The 14,128-nt window shown below is 40.8% G+C and overlaps 1 protein-coding gene across 1 annotated transcript in view; it reads left to right on the forward strand.

The window, feature by feature from the left end:
- Positions 1-14,128, forward strand: part of RHOJ (ras homolog family member J) — a 139,629-nt gene that overhangs the window by 113,404 nt on the left and 12,097 nt on the right. The window contains exon 3 of the mRNA XM_036769561.1: positions 11,970-12,134. Within this exon, the coding sequence (XP_036625456.1) occupies positions 11,970-12,134 (165 nt within the window). The remainder of the gene's footprint in view (positions 1-11,969; positions 12,135-14,128) is intronic.

Consider the following 14,128-nt stretch of genomic DNA (forward strand, 5'->3'; position numbering starts at 1 on the left):
GGTCAAATCACAAGACAGTCTTCCAGTGAGTGAGCCCCAAAGCAAAAGGCTAACCTCCGAGTGGCTTCTTCAGGGTCAGAGGGCATCACAATCATACGACTCAAATCCATGTGACCTAGGCCTTCCTGTGACTTTAGCAGGTCATCAAAGACTCCCGATTCTATCAAAAACACTTGATTGAAACAAAGGCAAGACTCAAAGGCACTTGATTGCCTCAGTGCTGAGAAGCACTCCAAAACAAAAGACAACAAAAAGTCCTATGTTGCTTGCCATTACACATGGAGAACTGTTTCATGGCATTTCAGATATATATGTGTATTGATTGGGGAGGGAGGGAGAGGTAGCTTCTACAAAGGAATATTTATCCCAAAAGTATACCATGAACAAACATACCAACATTCATCCCTGCCTTAACATCTAAGGAAACGTAATCTCCCTCTATACAACTTCAGTCTCTGAGGAATGAAGGGGATTAGGCTTGCCCAACTCCACCTGGGCAAAGAATTGGATGCTTTAGGCAGTTGCATGGCACCTAGAGCCCCCCACTCCACAAACACATGTGGAGCCCCCAGAATATTTGCAGTATCCTGAACTAAGGAATTCAAGATACTCTAAGACTGAATTCCCCCTCTGCTTAAAACCGTAGTTCATGTGGCCCTATCATATGGACTTTTTCTCTAGTCAGTTCTAGTTAGTTCAAAGCAAAAGCATTTAACAAAATAGCATAGTAAGAAAAGTTGCAATAGAACATTCTCTCTATAAACCTAGAGCATTCTCATCCACAAATAGACACACCACCAGCAGAGAGAAAGGACAAGCACAGGGATCGCATCTGAGAGGCATACACAGGAAGCATATGGACACGTGGTGGCATGACATGTGTCCAGGACTTCAGGGGCCTGCTCCCCTTTAGGCATCACTCTACTAGGCCCCTTTTCACCTGCTAGGTATAGGCTTATAATCTCAGCTGAGTACTGCTCTGCTGAGCTTGTGGTTTCTAAGAGATGGGTAGCCTTTTGCCCTGTGCTACCATTTTCTGGGTTTATCTCTTTTCGGCCACTTGCATTGCAGACGGAAGTCTGCTGGAGTGTAATGACAAGAACTTCTCCCTGATAAGGACAGGCCAACACCATGTCTAGCTAAGAAAAAATTAAGCAGAGTAGCACCCCCCCCCAAGCTTTGTTATATGTGCATGCTGCACATGTACCTCACTACCTTTATGCTTTTAAGTTGGAGCCCATTCTCCTTAGGAATCTTGTGTAGGCAAAGAGCACACCCCTGATCTAGAGGGTTTATAAATATAGCTCTTTTGATACTGCCTTAGTAAATGCACTTTTCTAAAAGTTAACTGTCTGGTCTGTTATTAAAAGGAAATACACATAGGATGTTGCAGTTTGGGGTTCTGGGAATCCCAAAATATAAGGGTAGAGAGAGTCTGCCTTGAAAGAATTTGACCACTCAAGCCTTCTTTCAGTCAGAGTAGCAAGGTTTTAATATAACATCAGTAAGGCGGGCAAGATGCCTAATAAATTCACAGTATTGTATGGCCAATAGGAGTGGGCAGAGTTACTAGTAAGTGTGAATTTGATGAGAATGGGACTGATATTTATACACAAAAAAGACTGTGAGAAGATTTGGATGGGATTAAGGAATGTTAAATAGCCTGGGGGGGCCCAGGTCCAAACAGTGAAAAGATCTAGATGGGATTAAGGAGTATCAAGTAAGCTAATTAAATAATCACAGTGGGCTGGGGTGGGCCAGATGTCTTGGGTAGAGGCACCAGCGATCTGGGCTATTGAAATGTATGGGAAAATTCAGGGTCCAGGTCCCATTACCTCATCCAAAGCTCACAAATACTAGAACCCTCCCCACCCCCCAGCCTCTCAGTGCTGCCTCTAGAACTCTGAGGAGAAAAGTAGTCAACCAACACTCTAGGGAACCCAACCAGCAAATACTAAAGCAGCTTGGGAGAGTGGTCCCAGAAGGCCTGCCATGCTTAGCATGCAAATGAATATATGCCAGAAGCAAAAGTGAGCTAACTGGCAAGGTCATTGTTTTCTACCAACCTCATCTGGATTTCTGCTTTTATTGTGCATTATGTTTCATCAGGAAAATCCTGTTGTTTCCATGCTGTTTTTCAGCCAGAAACCTATCTCCCTACACATGTAAGGCACTGAGCAGAATCTCCCATTAGAACACTGCCATCCCAACAGCCTGCAGTAGTTCAGCTGTTGCTAAAGACCGTGGGAGCTTAGAGTTAGGGAAGATTTCGATTGGGCCAGGCCCTCTGTCCAGTTCAATGGCACCTCAAGGTTTAATGCCTTCCTTGATTTCCAAGTCCTTTCTAACTTCCAAGGGATGAAGAGGCACAAGGCCAAGCTGAAAGGCAAGTACAGCTGGGGCTTATTAATAGCAACCCAGAGTCAAGTTGGAAGGCAACAAGCCCTTCCCTCTTCTGTTGGCTCAACCAAACAAGCCATCTGGAGTGAGAAATCTGACTTCAACTTCATACAGAAACTCCTTAAAAGCCTAGAACACAAGTTTTTCCTCAGCTGGCAATGTGGACTTCCTCACTGTGTCAAGTCATAATTGTGACTTGCAAACTGTGAAATCAGGAAAGTTAGGGCTTTTATGTGTGTTAAGTAGCCTCAGTAACCTTAAAAGCCATGATCTTGCTTCCTCAACTGTGAGAAAATAAAGATGTGCGAGATACTGATTTGGTGTTTGGGGACTAAGTTTGTAAACACTCCTGTAATCACATCACTGGCTCTGGGTTCAGACAACTTTTCTGTTCTATTCAGCTATGGCAGGACCTACTTTCAAATCTGGCCCTGCTATTTAATGGGCGTGGGGTAATAGAGCTGGAAATTGCATCCATGGCTGGCATGGGGAAGAAGGATGAAGAAAGAAAACATTTTATTTGACCCCTGAAGCCCTGAATTGGGATCTGGAAGAACTCCAAAGCAAAGTGCTGTTATTTCCAAACTGAAGCCTTTTTATTTTTTCATTGACAGAAGAGGCAAGCCATGGAGTAGCTTGGGAAAAAAAACCACTATACTCAGATCTCCAAATGGTGCTTATGTTTAACAGCAAAGTCAAATGGGCTTTGCTAGCACCCCCCACCACCACCACCCAGCCCAGCACTTCTACCCTCTGCTGTTCACATGCACAATATGAGTCTATTCCAAAAGTGGTTCTGGACCCTGTGAATTTGATGACCCTAAAGCTCCTTCCTCTGAACTTTGTGTTCACACTCATGAAGGCCACCCAAAAAAGCCAGCCCCACCCATAGGCAGACTCTTTGCATGCTGTAATTTAAGGGGCATGTAAATCCTTCCCTCTATGGGTCCCTCACTTTCCTTCCATTATTCATATCTCTCACTATTTTGGTTTCAGGCATTGGATTGCCGGAAAACCGCAGTTAAAATGCATTTATACTACCTAGTCTCAATTGTAAGGGATTTTATTTAATGGCCACTATTAATAATGTTTTTTAAGCTGCTGACACAAGACCAAGTCCTCCCTGCAGTCTCCATAACATCTCCACCCTTTTCCTCATCCCATCTCCCTTCAAATAGTTCATAACAGCAACCAGCAGTGATAAGACATGACTAGTAGGGGGAAGAGTAGGCCCAGAGACTGAGTCACAGGCTGAATAGAGGGTTAGTAACCTGGAAACCTCTAAGCTCTATCCAAGCACTAATTTAATTTGTACCCACTGGTGTGATGCAAAGGCTGGGAGTCATCAGGATCTGGCTCCAACCCAAGGTTACAGGCTGATGACACATCACTCTCCCTCATACACCCTATGCTCCAGCTAAACTGACCTATTTGCTGTTCCCGATATCCTAGTATCCCTCTGTGGCCTCCATGCCTCTCTTTACATAAGCTGTTTCCCATGCCTAGAATGTTCTGCTCTTCACCATTGCCTCTTGGAGTCCCTAGTTTGCTCCAGACTCAGGTGCTACCTCCTTCAGGGGCCCTTTCCTAATTCCCATGGTCATAAGTATACTCCAACCTCCCCAATACTTGATTTATTTTATATGTATCCAGTTTACACTTATTTGTGAATATGTAGAAACTACCACCATGCCCCAATAATGTACCTGTTTGAGGATAGGGACTGTCTCATACTTGTAACCTCAATGCCTAGTAGCACCAGACACATAATAAGTGCTTACTAAATGTTCGTTGACTTGTTGGTTGATGAGGTTCTGGTTGCAACTCCTCCATGATCGGTGACTATGGATGTATTATTCTTTATGTCTGTGTGCCTCAGTTTCCTTACCTATAAAATGAAAAAGTTGGACTAGATCAGTGGTATCGAACTCAAAGAGAAATGGGAGGCCACTAAACTGTACATAAGATCTCTGATGGCAACATTGATTGTGATGCCCTCTGACCCTGAAGAAGCCACTCGGAGGTTAGCCTTTTGCTTTGGGGCTCACTCACTGGAAGACTGTCTTGTGATTTGACCAGATGAGACTCTGGGTAGCCATTGGAGCCCCTCCAACTTTGAAAAACCCAGATATTGGTGCTTTTCTCTCTGGAAACCACATATTAGCATTATCTATGTCCTATTCTATTATTTATCATGTTAAATATTTCCCAATTACATTTTAATTTGGTTCTGGCTATACTCAGAGGTGTTGCCAGTTATGTATCTGAACTAGATAATTTCTAAACCACCTTCTAGCTCTGAAGTTTAGGGGTTCTTTCCAATTTGATGGCTAAAACACTATCAGTCAGATTACCTAGCAAAGCTTAAAACACATGCAGCCTCACTTGAATGAGCATCCTACCTTAACTCATTATCATCCATCCTCTAACATCTTGGACCACATCATTCTTTCCATGTATGACCGCCTCCACCCCTTTACCACCTGCCATCCCTACCGTGTCCAGAACAGTCTTCAAAAAAGGCTCTCCTAAAGACCTATTGAATTGACCAAGGCAGGTGAATGTCAAAGTGAGATTCACATCAGGGCATCAAGTACTCATATTTGGGGGAGAGGTGCAGCAAGGGCGGGGGGGGGGGGCAGCAGGAGGGGAAGAGTAGGGAGGAAGATACTCTGAAGTCATTGAATGTCTTGATGGGAAGTTGAGAAAGAAGAAACTTTTCTTCCTTCACAATGTTCCCTGATGCCTAAAGGGTGCTAAAGCCCCCACCTTTTTATGTCATTAACAACATAAAGCATGGCTTAGATCAGAAGTCTTTTTGCAGACTGTTAGATGAAAAACCAAATAAGCATAAACTTCTCAAAAGCTCTGTTATCCTGTTTCACCATGGTAGGATCTCCACCCAAAGCTTCCACTTCTTTGGATCGGCACATAGTTCCCACAGTTCCCTTTCAGTTTTGAAATTAACATTATGCAGTATCTACTGCCATCTTGTGATCATCCTTAGCAGCTCATGCCAAAAAAATGCCACCCAAATGGATCTAATAAGTTTTATCCTGTTTAGTTTCAGGTGAAATTGTTATGCTGTATTAAGACTTTGGATTACTCGTATTTTCAAGAAAAATTTAGCATTTATACCATGCTAACTCTAATTGCAAACTGATAGTCCATGGCCCTGGGAAACCACTTAGGTCACAATTGGCATTATCTCTTCCAGCTAGTCAGTCCAATCGACAATGAGTTGAAGTGTTGCACAGAATTGTAAAGGAAATCATCATGGTACCAGTCCCTGTCTCCCCACCCCAAAATATTTGGTCTTGAAAAATTTATAGATTATTTCATTAACTGGCTTATAGTGTAGATTTGGTGTTTGACTCTCCTTATCTTTGCAGCTATTCCCTTAAAGTAGGGGTTCTTAACCTTTTTGCGTGTCACGGACTACTCTGGCAGGCTAGTAAAATGTATGGACCCCTTTTCAGAAGCACATTTTTAAGTAATTCAAGCAAATATCCCATTTCAGTCGGAGGTTAGTAAAAATAACGATGTCATTTTCTCCCATCCAAATCATGGACTCGTTGACATCCATCCACAGACCTGTTGAGAGTCCTTGAACCCCAGGTTAGAAACCCTTGTCTTAGAGGGAGGCTGAGAGGATAGGACTCCAAAAAAAAGTTCAAGGCTGCAGAAGGTTCAGTAGGTGAATGGACAGAGATGGCATGTAGAGAAAGTAATGCAGAGCAACCATCCTTATCCCACAAAATGAACTCAAATCTGGCTCTGCTGCTGAATGTGGCCACAACTATCTATTCTCATGAAAGCTTTGTAGGTCATCCAAAACAACAGATAATCCAAAAATCATATTTATTTGACTCAAGAATGTATCACTGGATTTTACTTGGCAATGTGCTTTCTATTCTCCAAAAAGGCTATTTGGCAAAAGGCTGGAAAACTTGTCTTGGGATCAGGAAGAAAGGGGTTCAAAGCCTTTCTCTGATACTATATAAATGTGGGAAAGTCATTTAACATCACTTTTCTGAGCCTCGATTTTCTCTTCTGTAAAATGGGGGTGACAATAACTACCCCCTACTAGGGTTCTAGTCCCACCTTTGACATATACTGTCTGTGTAACCATGGGCAAATCTCTTAATCTCTCATTATCTCCACATAACTGCCTAAGTAACTACAAGATTGCAGAGTAGATGCCAGTGGGCATTGGAAGAGAAGGTTTCCTTACCAGGCATTCCTAAACCAATGAAATCACATGTCCAGGACCAAAAAGAAGTACGTATCTCACAAAGTGGTTGAGAGGCTCAAATGAAATAACATATGTAAAGAAGCACTTTGCAAACTTTAAAGCAAGTATATCCTTGTCCTCTTCATTTCCTTCTGATTTGTTTGTTTTGCCCCAAGCTAATATTGAAAATAGTTTGCATTCTCCTGGCACATGTCAGCGGGTAGAAATTACTGAGAGGGAGGGGGAAGTCTCTCTGTGGGTTGTAGAGTGTACTGGGGATAATTCACATGCAAATAACCAAAAGTCAGCTGGTTAACTCTATTATGACTATGCTTGAATCCATTCTAAACAGTACTAAAAAATAACTTCCAGACCTATACCATGTCATGAACACAGCATCAATAGAAAGGACCACAGAATATCGGGATTTTCCATATTGAGTAATGGGACTGTTCACTATTATTGTTTCAAGCATGTCCTAAAGAGTTGATGTTTTTTCTATTGTGTACCTACAATCTATTGAATGTTCAATGCAACTCCCAGCCTCATCACAGAAAACCCATTGATCTAACCCTCTGGAGCAAGGATTCCCAACTTTCCCCCAACCAACAAATGGGGCTTGTTTCACTGGCTTTTTTACACCCTAGCTCCCATCTCCTGACCCAAGTAAAAGTATTATGGGGGGGAAGGGGGGATGGAGCCAAGATGGCGGCTGGAAAGCAGGGACTTGCTTAAGCTCTCCCCCAAATCCCTCCAAACACCTGCAAAAAATGGCTCTAAGAAAACTCTAGAGCTGCAGAACCCACAAAATAGCAGACGGAAACAGGTCTCAAACCCAGGAGAGCCTGGATGGTCACCAGGAAGGGTCTATCGCACAGTGCTAGGAGGGGGACAGACCAGACTGAGAGTCAGCCAGCCAAAACAGCCCATAGAGCCATGAATCATTGAGCTGTGGCAGTTGCCAGACTTCTCAACCCACAAACACCAAAGAACAGGCTAGTGGGAAACTGCCGGATCGAGTTCAGAGCAGTGCAGCCACCAGCCCTGGGGCTGGTGGAGGTGGTGCAGCGGTGGCAGTGGAAGCATCAGGAAACTCCTCAGGCTGCTTCCAGAGCTCCAGCGTCAGCTGCTTTTCAAATCCCTGGCTCACACAGTGGGAGGAATCTAGCAGCAGATCAGAGCGGGAGTTCAAGAAGCACTTTGTGGGCACAAAGGCAGGTTCTCTTGCTGTGCCCTGCTTGGATCTGTATTACAGTCTCGATTGGCAGTTCTTGGGGGAGGGGGAGCGCTGCTCTGACAGAGCCTGCAGTGTTGGTGGAATAGAAGTAGCTCTGAAAACAGCAGCACTTGGACCCTTAAGCTTGGGACAAAGTACTCTATACTCTACAAGCTGTCGAGGGTCAAGAACAGGCAGCGGAAAAAGAACTCAGACTCAAACTCAAACTCTAGATTCCTTTTTTGGTGACAAAGAAGATCTAAACATACAACCAGAAGAAGTCAACAAAGTCAAAGAGCCTACATCAAAAGCCTCCAAGAAAAATATGAATTGGTCTCAGGCCATGGAAGAGCTCAAAAAGGATTTGGAAAAGCAAGTTAGAGAAGTAGAGGGAAAATTGGGAAGAGAAATGAGAATGATGCATGAAAACCATGAAAAACAAGTCAACAACTTGCTAAAGGAGACCCAAAAATACTGAGGAAAAGAACACCTTAAAGAATAGACTAACCCAAATGTCAAGGAACAGAATGCTTTGAAAGGTAGAATAAGCCAAATGGAAAAGGAGGTCCAAAAGACCACTGAAGAAAATACCACCATAAAAATTAGATTGGAGCAAGTGGAAGCTAGTGACTTTATGAGAAATCAAGATATTATAAAACAGAATCAAAGGAATGAAAAAAATGGAAGACAATGTGACATATCTCATTGGAAAAACCACTGACCTGGAAAATAGATCCAGGAGAGATAATTTAAAAATTATTGGTCTACCTAAAAGCCATGACCAAAAAAAAGAACCTAGACACCATCTTTCAGGAAATTATCAAGGAAAACTGCCCTGATATTCTAGAGCCAGAGAGTAAAATAGAAATTGAAAGAATCCAGCAATCACCTCTTGAAAAAGGTCCCCAAAACAAAACTACTAGGAATATTGTCACTAAATTCCAGAACACCCAGGTCAAGGAGAAAATACTGCAATCAGCCAGAAAGAAACAATTTGAATATTGTGGAAACACAATCAGAATAACACAAGATCTAGCAGCTTCTACATTAAGGGATCAAAGGGCCTGGAATATGATATTCTGGAGGTCAAAGGAGCTAGGATTAAAACCAAGAATCACCCACCCAGCAAAACTCCAAGGCAAAATATGGACTTTCAATAAAATAGAGAACTTTCAAGCTTTCTCAATAGAAAGACCAGAGCCGAATACAAAATTTGACTTTCAAATACAAGAATCAAGAGAAGCATGAAAAGGTAAACAAGAAAGAGAATTCATAAGGGACTTACTAAAGTTGAATTGTTTTGTTTACATTCCTACATGGAAAGATGAGGTGTGTAATTCATGAGACCTTTCTCAGTATTAGGATAGTTGAAGGGAATATACATATACATAGAAAAAGGGCACAGGGTGAGTTGAATATGAAGAGATGATATCTAAAAAAATAAAATCAAATTAAGGGGTGAGAGAGGAATATATTGAGAGTGGGAGAAAGGGAGAGATAGAATGGGGTAAATTATCTGACATAAAAGTGGCAAGAAAAAGCAGTTCTGTAAGAAGGGAAGAACGGGCAGCTGAGGGGGAATGAGTGAATCTTACTCTCATCGGATTCAATCTGAGGAGGGAATTATACACTCAAATGGGTATCTTACTCCACAGGAAAGTAAAGGGAAAGGGATAAAAAGGGGGGATGATAGAAGGGAGGGCAGATAGGGAGAGGAAGTAATCAAAAGCAAACACTTTTGAAAAGGGACAGGGTCAAGGGAGAAAATTGAATAAAGGGAGACAGGATAGCATGGAAGGAAATATAGTTAGTCTTTCACAACATGAGCATTGCGGAAGTGTTTTACATAATGACACAGGTGTGATCTATGTTGAATTGCTTGCCTTCCTAGGGAGGGTGGGTGGGAAGGGAAGAGGGGAGAGAATTTGGAACTCAAAGTCTTAAAAGCAGATGCTTGAAAAAAAAGTTTTGTTTTGTTTTGGTTTTTTTGCATGCAGCTGGGCAACAAGCTATATAGGGAATGGGACATAGAAATCTATCCTGTCCTACGAGAAAGTAAGGGGAAAGGGAGTGGGGGTGGGAGCGGGGTGACAGAAGGGAGGGCTGACTGGGGAACGAGGCAATCAGAATATATGCCATCTTGGAATGGGGGAGGGTAGAAATGGGGAGAAAATTTGTAACTCAAAATCCTGTGGAAATCAATGTTGAAAACTAAAATATTAAATAAAAATGATAAAAAAATTTTTTAAAGTATTATCTAGGATATAATCTTATTGTTTAAATAAAAATAGACTTTGGAATTATTTTGATTAAATTGATTTATTTTGATTAGAGAATTTCAGGACAATAGTTAAAGTAATTAAAGTGCTCTTGGAGCTAAGAATTGATAAAGTAGAATCTTTTTTACCTGAAGTTCAAAGTTACTAACACCACCACCCCCATCTAAGAAAAAAACAGCTCTAGGTCAGAGTTCAAGCAGACTTTCTTCATCTTAGAAACGTTGTCCTTGGGCCAGAGTTCCAGGGAAAGTCCCATAAACAAGACTCATGTCTGGGATATCTCTAATAAAAATTAAGAGAGTCCTTTTGTATTCATGTAGAAAGCAGTATGCACCAGATATGGGACAGCTATTATTTTCTCCACTACAAAAGATATGAGTGATACACACAAGTGTGTATGGTTTTTCAGTTGTATCCAAGTCTCCATGACTGTATTTTAGGGGTTTTCTTCACAAAGATACTAAAGTAGTTTGCCATTTCCTTCTGTAGCTCATTTTACAGTTGAAAAACTGAGGCAAACAGTTACATGACTTGCCCAAGGTTACACAGCTAGTACATATCTGAGTCCAGATTTGAACTCCTAACTCTAGCCCTGACACTTTATCAGGCCCATTTTAACCATGAAGTTAAGTGGCTTGACCAAAGTCACCAAACTAGCAAACCAATTGAGTCTAACTCAAAACTCAAGCTCTTGATTCCAAATGTAATGCTTTTCCCACTCTACCAGAGTTGTTCCAACATGACACAACCTCTCCAGGCCTCAGCAACCTTCTCCATAAATTGAGAGCCTTAAAGTCCCTTCCAAATATAATTCTGTGATCTAGTTGTGAAGACTCTTCTGAATTTCATGGTGTGAACTGCCATGGAAACACACATAAAAATAAGCAGCATCTTTTGCCCCCAAGTATACTAAACCACTTTGCATAAAACCTTTTGACTGTGCCTAATGGAAGTTTCCTGACCCTGGTTTTATAGAGCTACCTCTGAGGTAACCCAGTGTCACAGTTCACCCACTAATGTCTCCCAAGCTCTTTATTTCATCAGAGACCTTCTGAACCCGAAAAGATTTTGTTCTGAAAAGTCTTGTTATGAAGTATAAATTGTCTGATACTTAGCCCATTCCATCCACAATATGACCTATAACCTGATTATAGACATTAGAAACTAACTGCAAGTTATAATACCAATTTCTCACAAACTCTATTGTTGGTTAATGTTTTAGAGTGGAATTCAGCATGGACCCTTCATTTTTTATTCTAATAACTCATATCCAAAAAGCAAATCCTATTACAACAAATATCTCTGTATAAGAAATCTCGCCCCCCACCAGTGGATGGCCCATTAATTCAAGCAATATCCAATACAACAAATGTCCTATATGTCAGAATCATAGATTTTGAGCTGAAAGGGACTTTAGAGGTCATCTAATCAGACACCCTAGTTTTATAATTCCCCTAAGGCCAAACAAGTAACAGTGCTAAAAGACAAACCCAGGTCCTCTGACTCTAAATCCAGTGTTCTTTCTGCTGTACCACATGGCCTCATGAGAATTTGGACAATTCCTTGAAGTTCATCTTAATAGGATTTGACTTATACAGTAAAAATCTCTGTAAAACAAACCAAAAAATGTCTCCTACCTGATAGCAGAATCCTAGGATTTTGCAACTACTAGGTTTCTCTGGTGCCATCAAGTCTAACTCAAAATGGCTTCATTATTTAGAACAATATTTGACTAAAAGTTCTAATACAATTATGCAATTACCTGTATTTACATTCTATCTGCTGTTATGTGAGTACTTGCCAGCAGAGCATTCAACCCTTTCTTTTGTTTTCCCCACAGGAGGACTACAACCAATTGAGACCACTCTCCTACCCCAATACTGATGTTTTTTTGATCTGTTTTTCTGTTGTAAATCCTGCCTCTTATCACAACGTCCAGGAAGAATGGGTACCTGAACTGAAAGGCTGTATGCCCCATGTCCCTTTCGTCCTCATAGGAACACAGGTTAAAACCTAAGATGCAGATGTGTGCGGGTGTGGGTGTGGGCGTGGGTGTGGGTGTGTGGGTAGGTGTTATGAAAAGTCAGAGGATCTTTTTGAATTCTTTGAAAGCTGGACTTATGCATCTAATAAGTACATATAGCAACATTTCCTTTGCAAATGCTTCTGGATCTTTCATGTAACCTAGCCACAATCATTTGGTCCATACAAAAGAGAGGTGAAGAGCTAACTTAATAATGGTCTTCACAAATATGAATCTAGGTATAGATGTTCTCTCTTTCCATTTAAGAATACTTCTCACTGCCATCTTGGAAAAGAAGATAAAACTGGAATATTCTATTGATAGTGCATGAACGAAATGGTAGTTACATATCTCTTTTAAGTTCTTTATAAACTAACCAGGTTTTACAAATATAAGAAATATTTTATAAATAAGCAATGGTGTCAATCATGTCCCTCTCTACTTAAAAACCTTAAATGGTTCCCCACTGCCTACTGAATTAAACTCCAGGCTCCTTAACCTAGAATCCAGGACTCTCCATGGTCTAAGTTCAACCTCCCTTTCCATCCTCATCTTCTATTTCTTCTATTTTCTTCCCCTCCTCTTCCACCAAAGTGGACTTTTTGCTGTTCCTTAAACATATTCCATGTTTTCCTGCCTCCATGTCTTTGCAGACATTTCATTCCTCCTAGGATGCCCTACTCCCCCAGTGCCACCTCTAGAGAAGCTCCTATAAGGCCCCACTCAAACGTCATCTCCTCCTGAATACTTCCATGATCCCCAAAACTGGATCATTGGAACCTTGAAGAAAAGGCACTGGAAAAAGTGCTGCATTTGCAGCCAGAGAACATAGGTTCAAACACCAGCTCTGCTACTCACTGCCTATATGACTTTGTCAGGCAGTTACTTAACCTCTTTCGTTCTTTATCTATAAAATGAAGAGTTAGAATAAATGACCTCTAAGGTCCCTTCCAGCTCTAAATCTATGATCCTATAAATCCTTTTTGATTTCTTAAGATATTTTAACAATTAGCAACAAACATGAACATTTCAGTCATTAAAAAAGAAATGAGGATTTTATATGAAACTATGAACTCCTTTGATATACAGGTGTTTGTTTTTTTCTTAAGGGATCATATCTTCTTCCTCTTTCTGTTCTCCACAATGACTAACACAGTACTTTGCTCATTATAAATCCTTAATGAATATTTGTTGAAGAAATTATTATCAAATAGTTGCCTCCATGCCCACACAAGCAGAATTTAAAGATGGCATTGGTCTTTACACACTTACCTGGATTTTGTCCCTTTTTATTCAAATGGCTATATCTGCAGGTACAAAACTATATGTACACTGAATGACATCAATAGTGTTAGGATTATAGGCATAGGTTCTCTTCAACATTATTTTATTTGCTTTCTGGCTTTACAAAGGAGAATGGGGACAGAAAGAAATCTACAAAGGGATGGAGAGATGTTTTCTAAAAGAAAAGTTGAACAAGATATGTATGTTTGCATATATTTGAATATTATAAATTGTACATATTCATATAAAGCAGGCAAGAAAGAATAAATGTCCCACTTATAAACGGGGGTTATAATTCTGTTTTTATGAAAAGTATACAAACATGGCAGTGTTGCCTGATTCTGGGTGCTCACTACAAAAATAATAGACACAAAATTCAAACATCCTGTGTAATTTAATGTCAGTACTGCTTACTGAGAGGTAGCAATGTTGCTCTTCAAGGCAGGAAATACACACTTGGTTAGAGATGAATAATGCAAGTATAATCAAGTTTGGAATTAATGATTGTGCTTATTGCTTTTTGCTTCAGGTAAAAAGCCCGTAAAAACTCAGAATATTCCTTCTCACTCTCATATGTACAAACATATATGATATAGCTATAAAATGATATAACATTATTTAACATGAATGTCCAAATTTATCCATCCAAAAGAATGTTATCTACATTAAAGCAGTCACCCAGGGACACCATG

This window comes from Trichosurus vulpecula, chromosome 8 (assembly GCF_011100635.1).
Source record: "Trichosurus vulpecula isolate mTriVul1 chromosome 8, mTriVul1.pri, whole genome shotgun sequence".
Lineage (NCBI taxonomy): Eukaryota > Metazoa > Chordata > Mammalia > Diprotodontia > Phalangeridae > Trichosurus > Trichosurus vulpecula.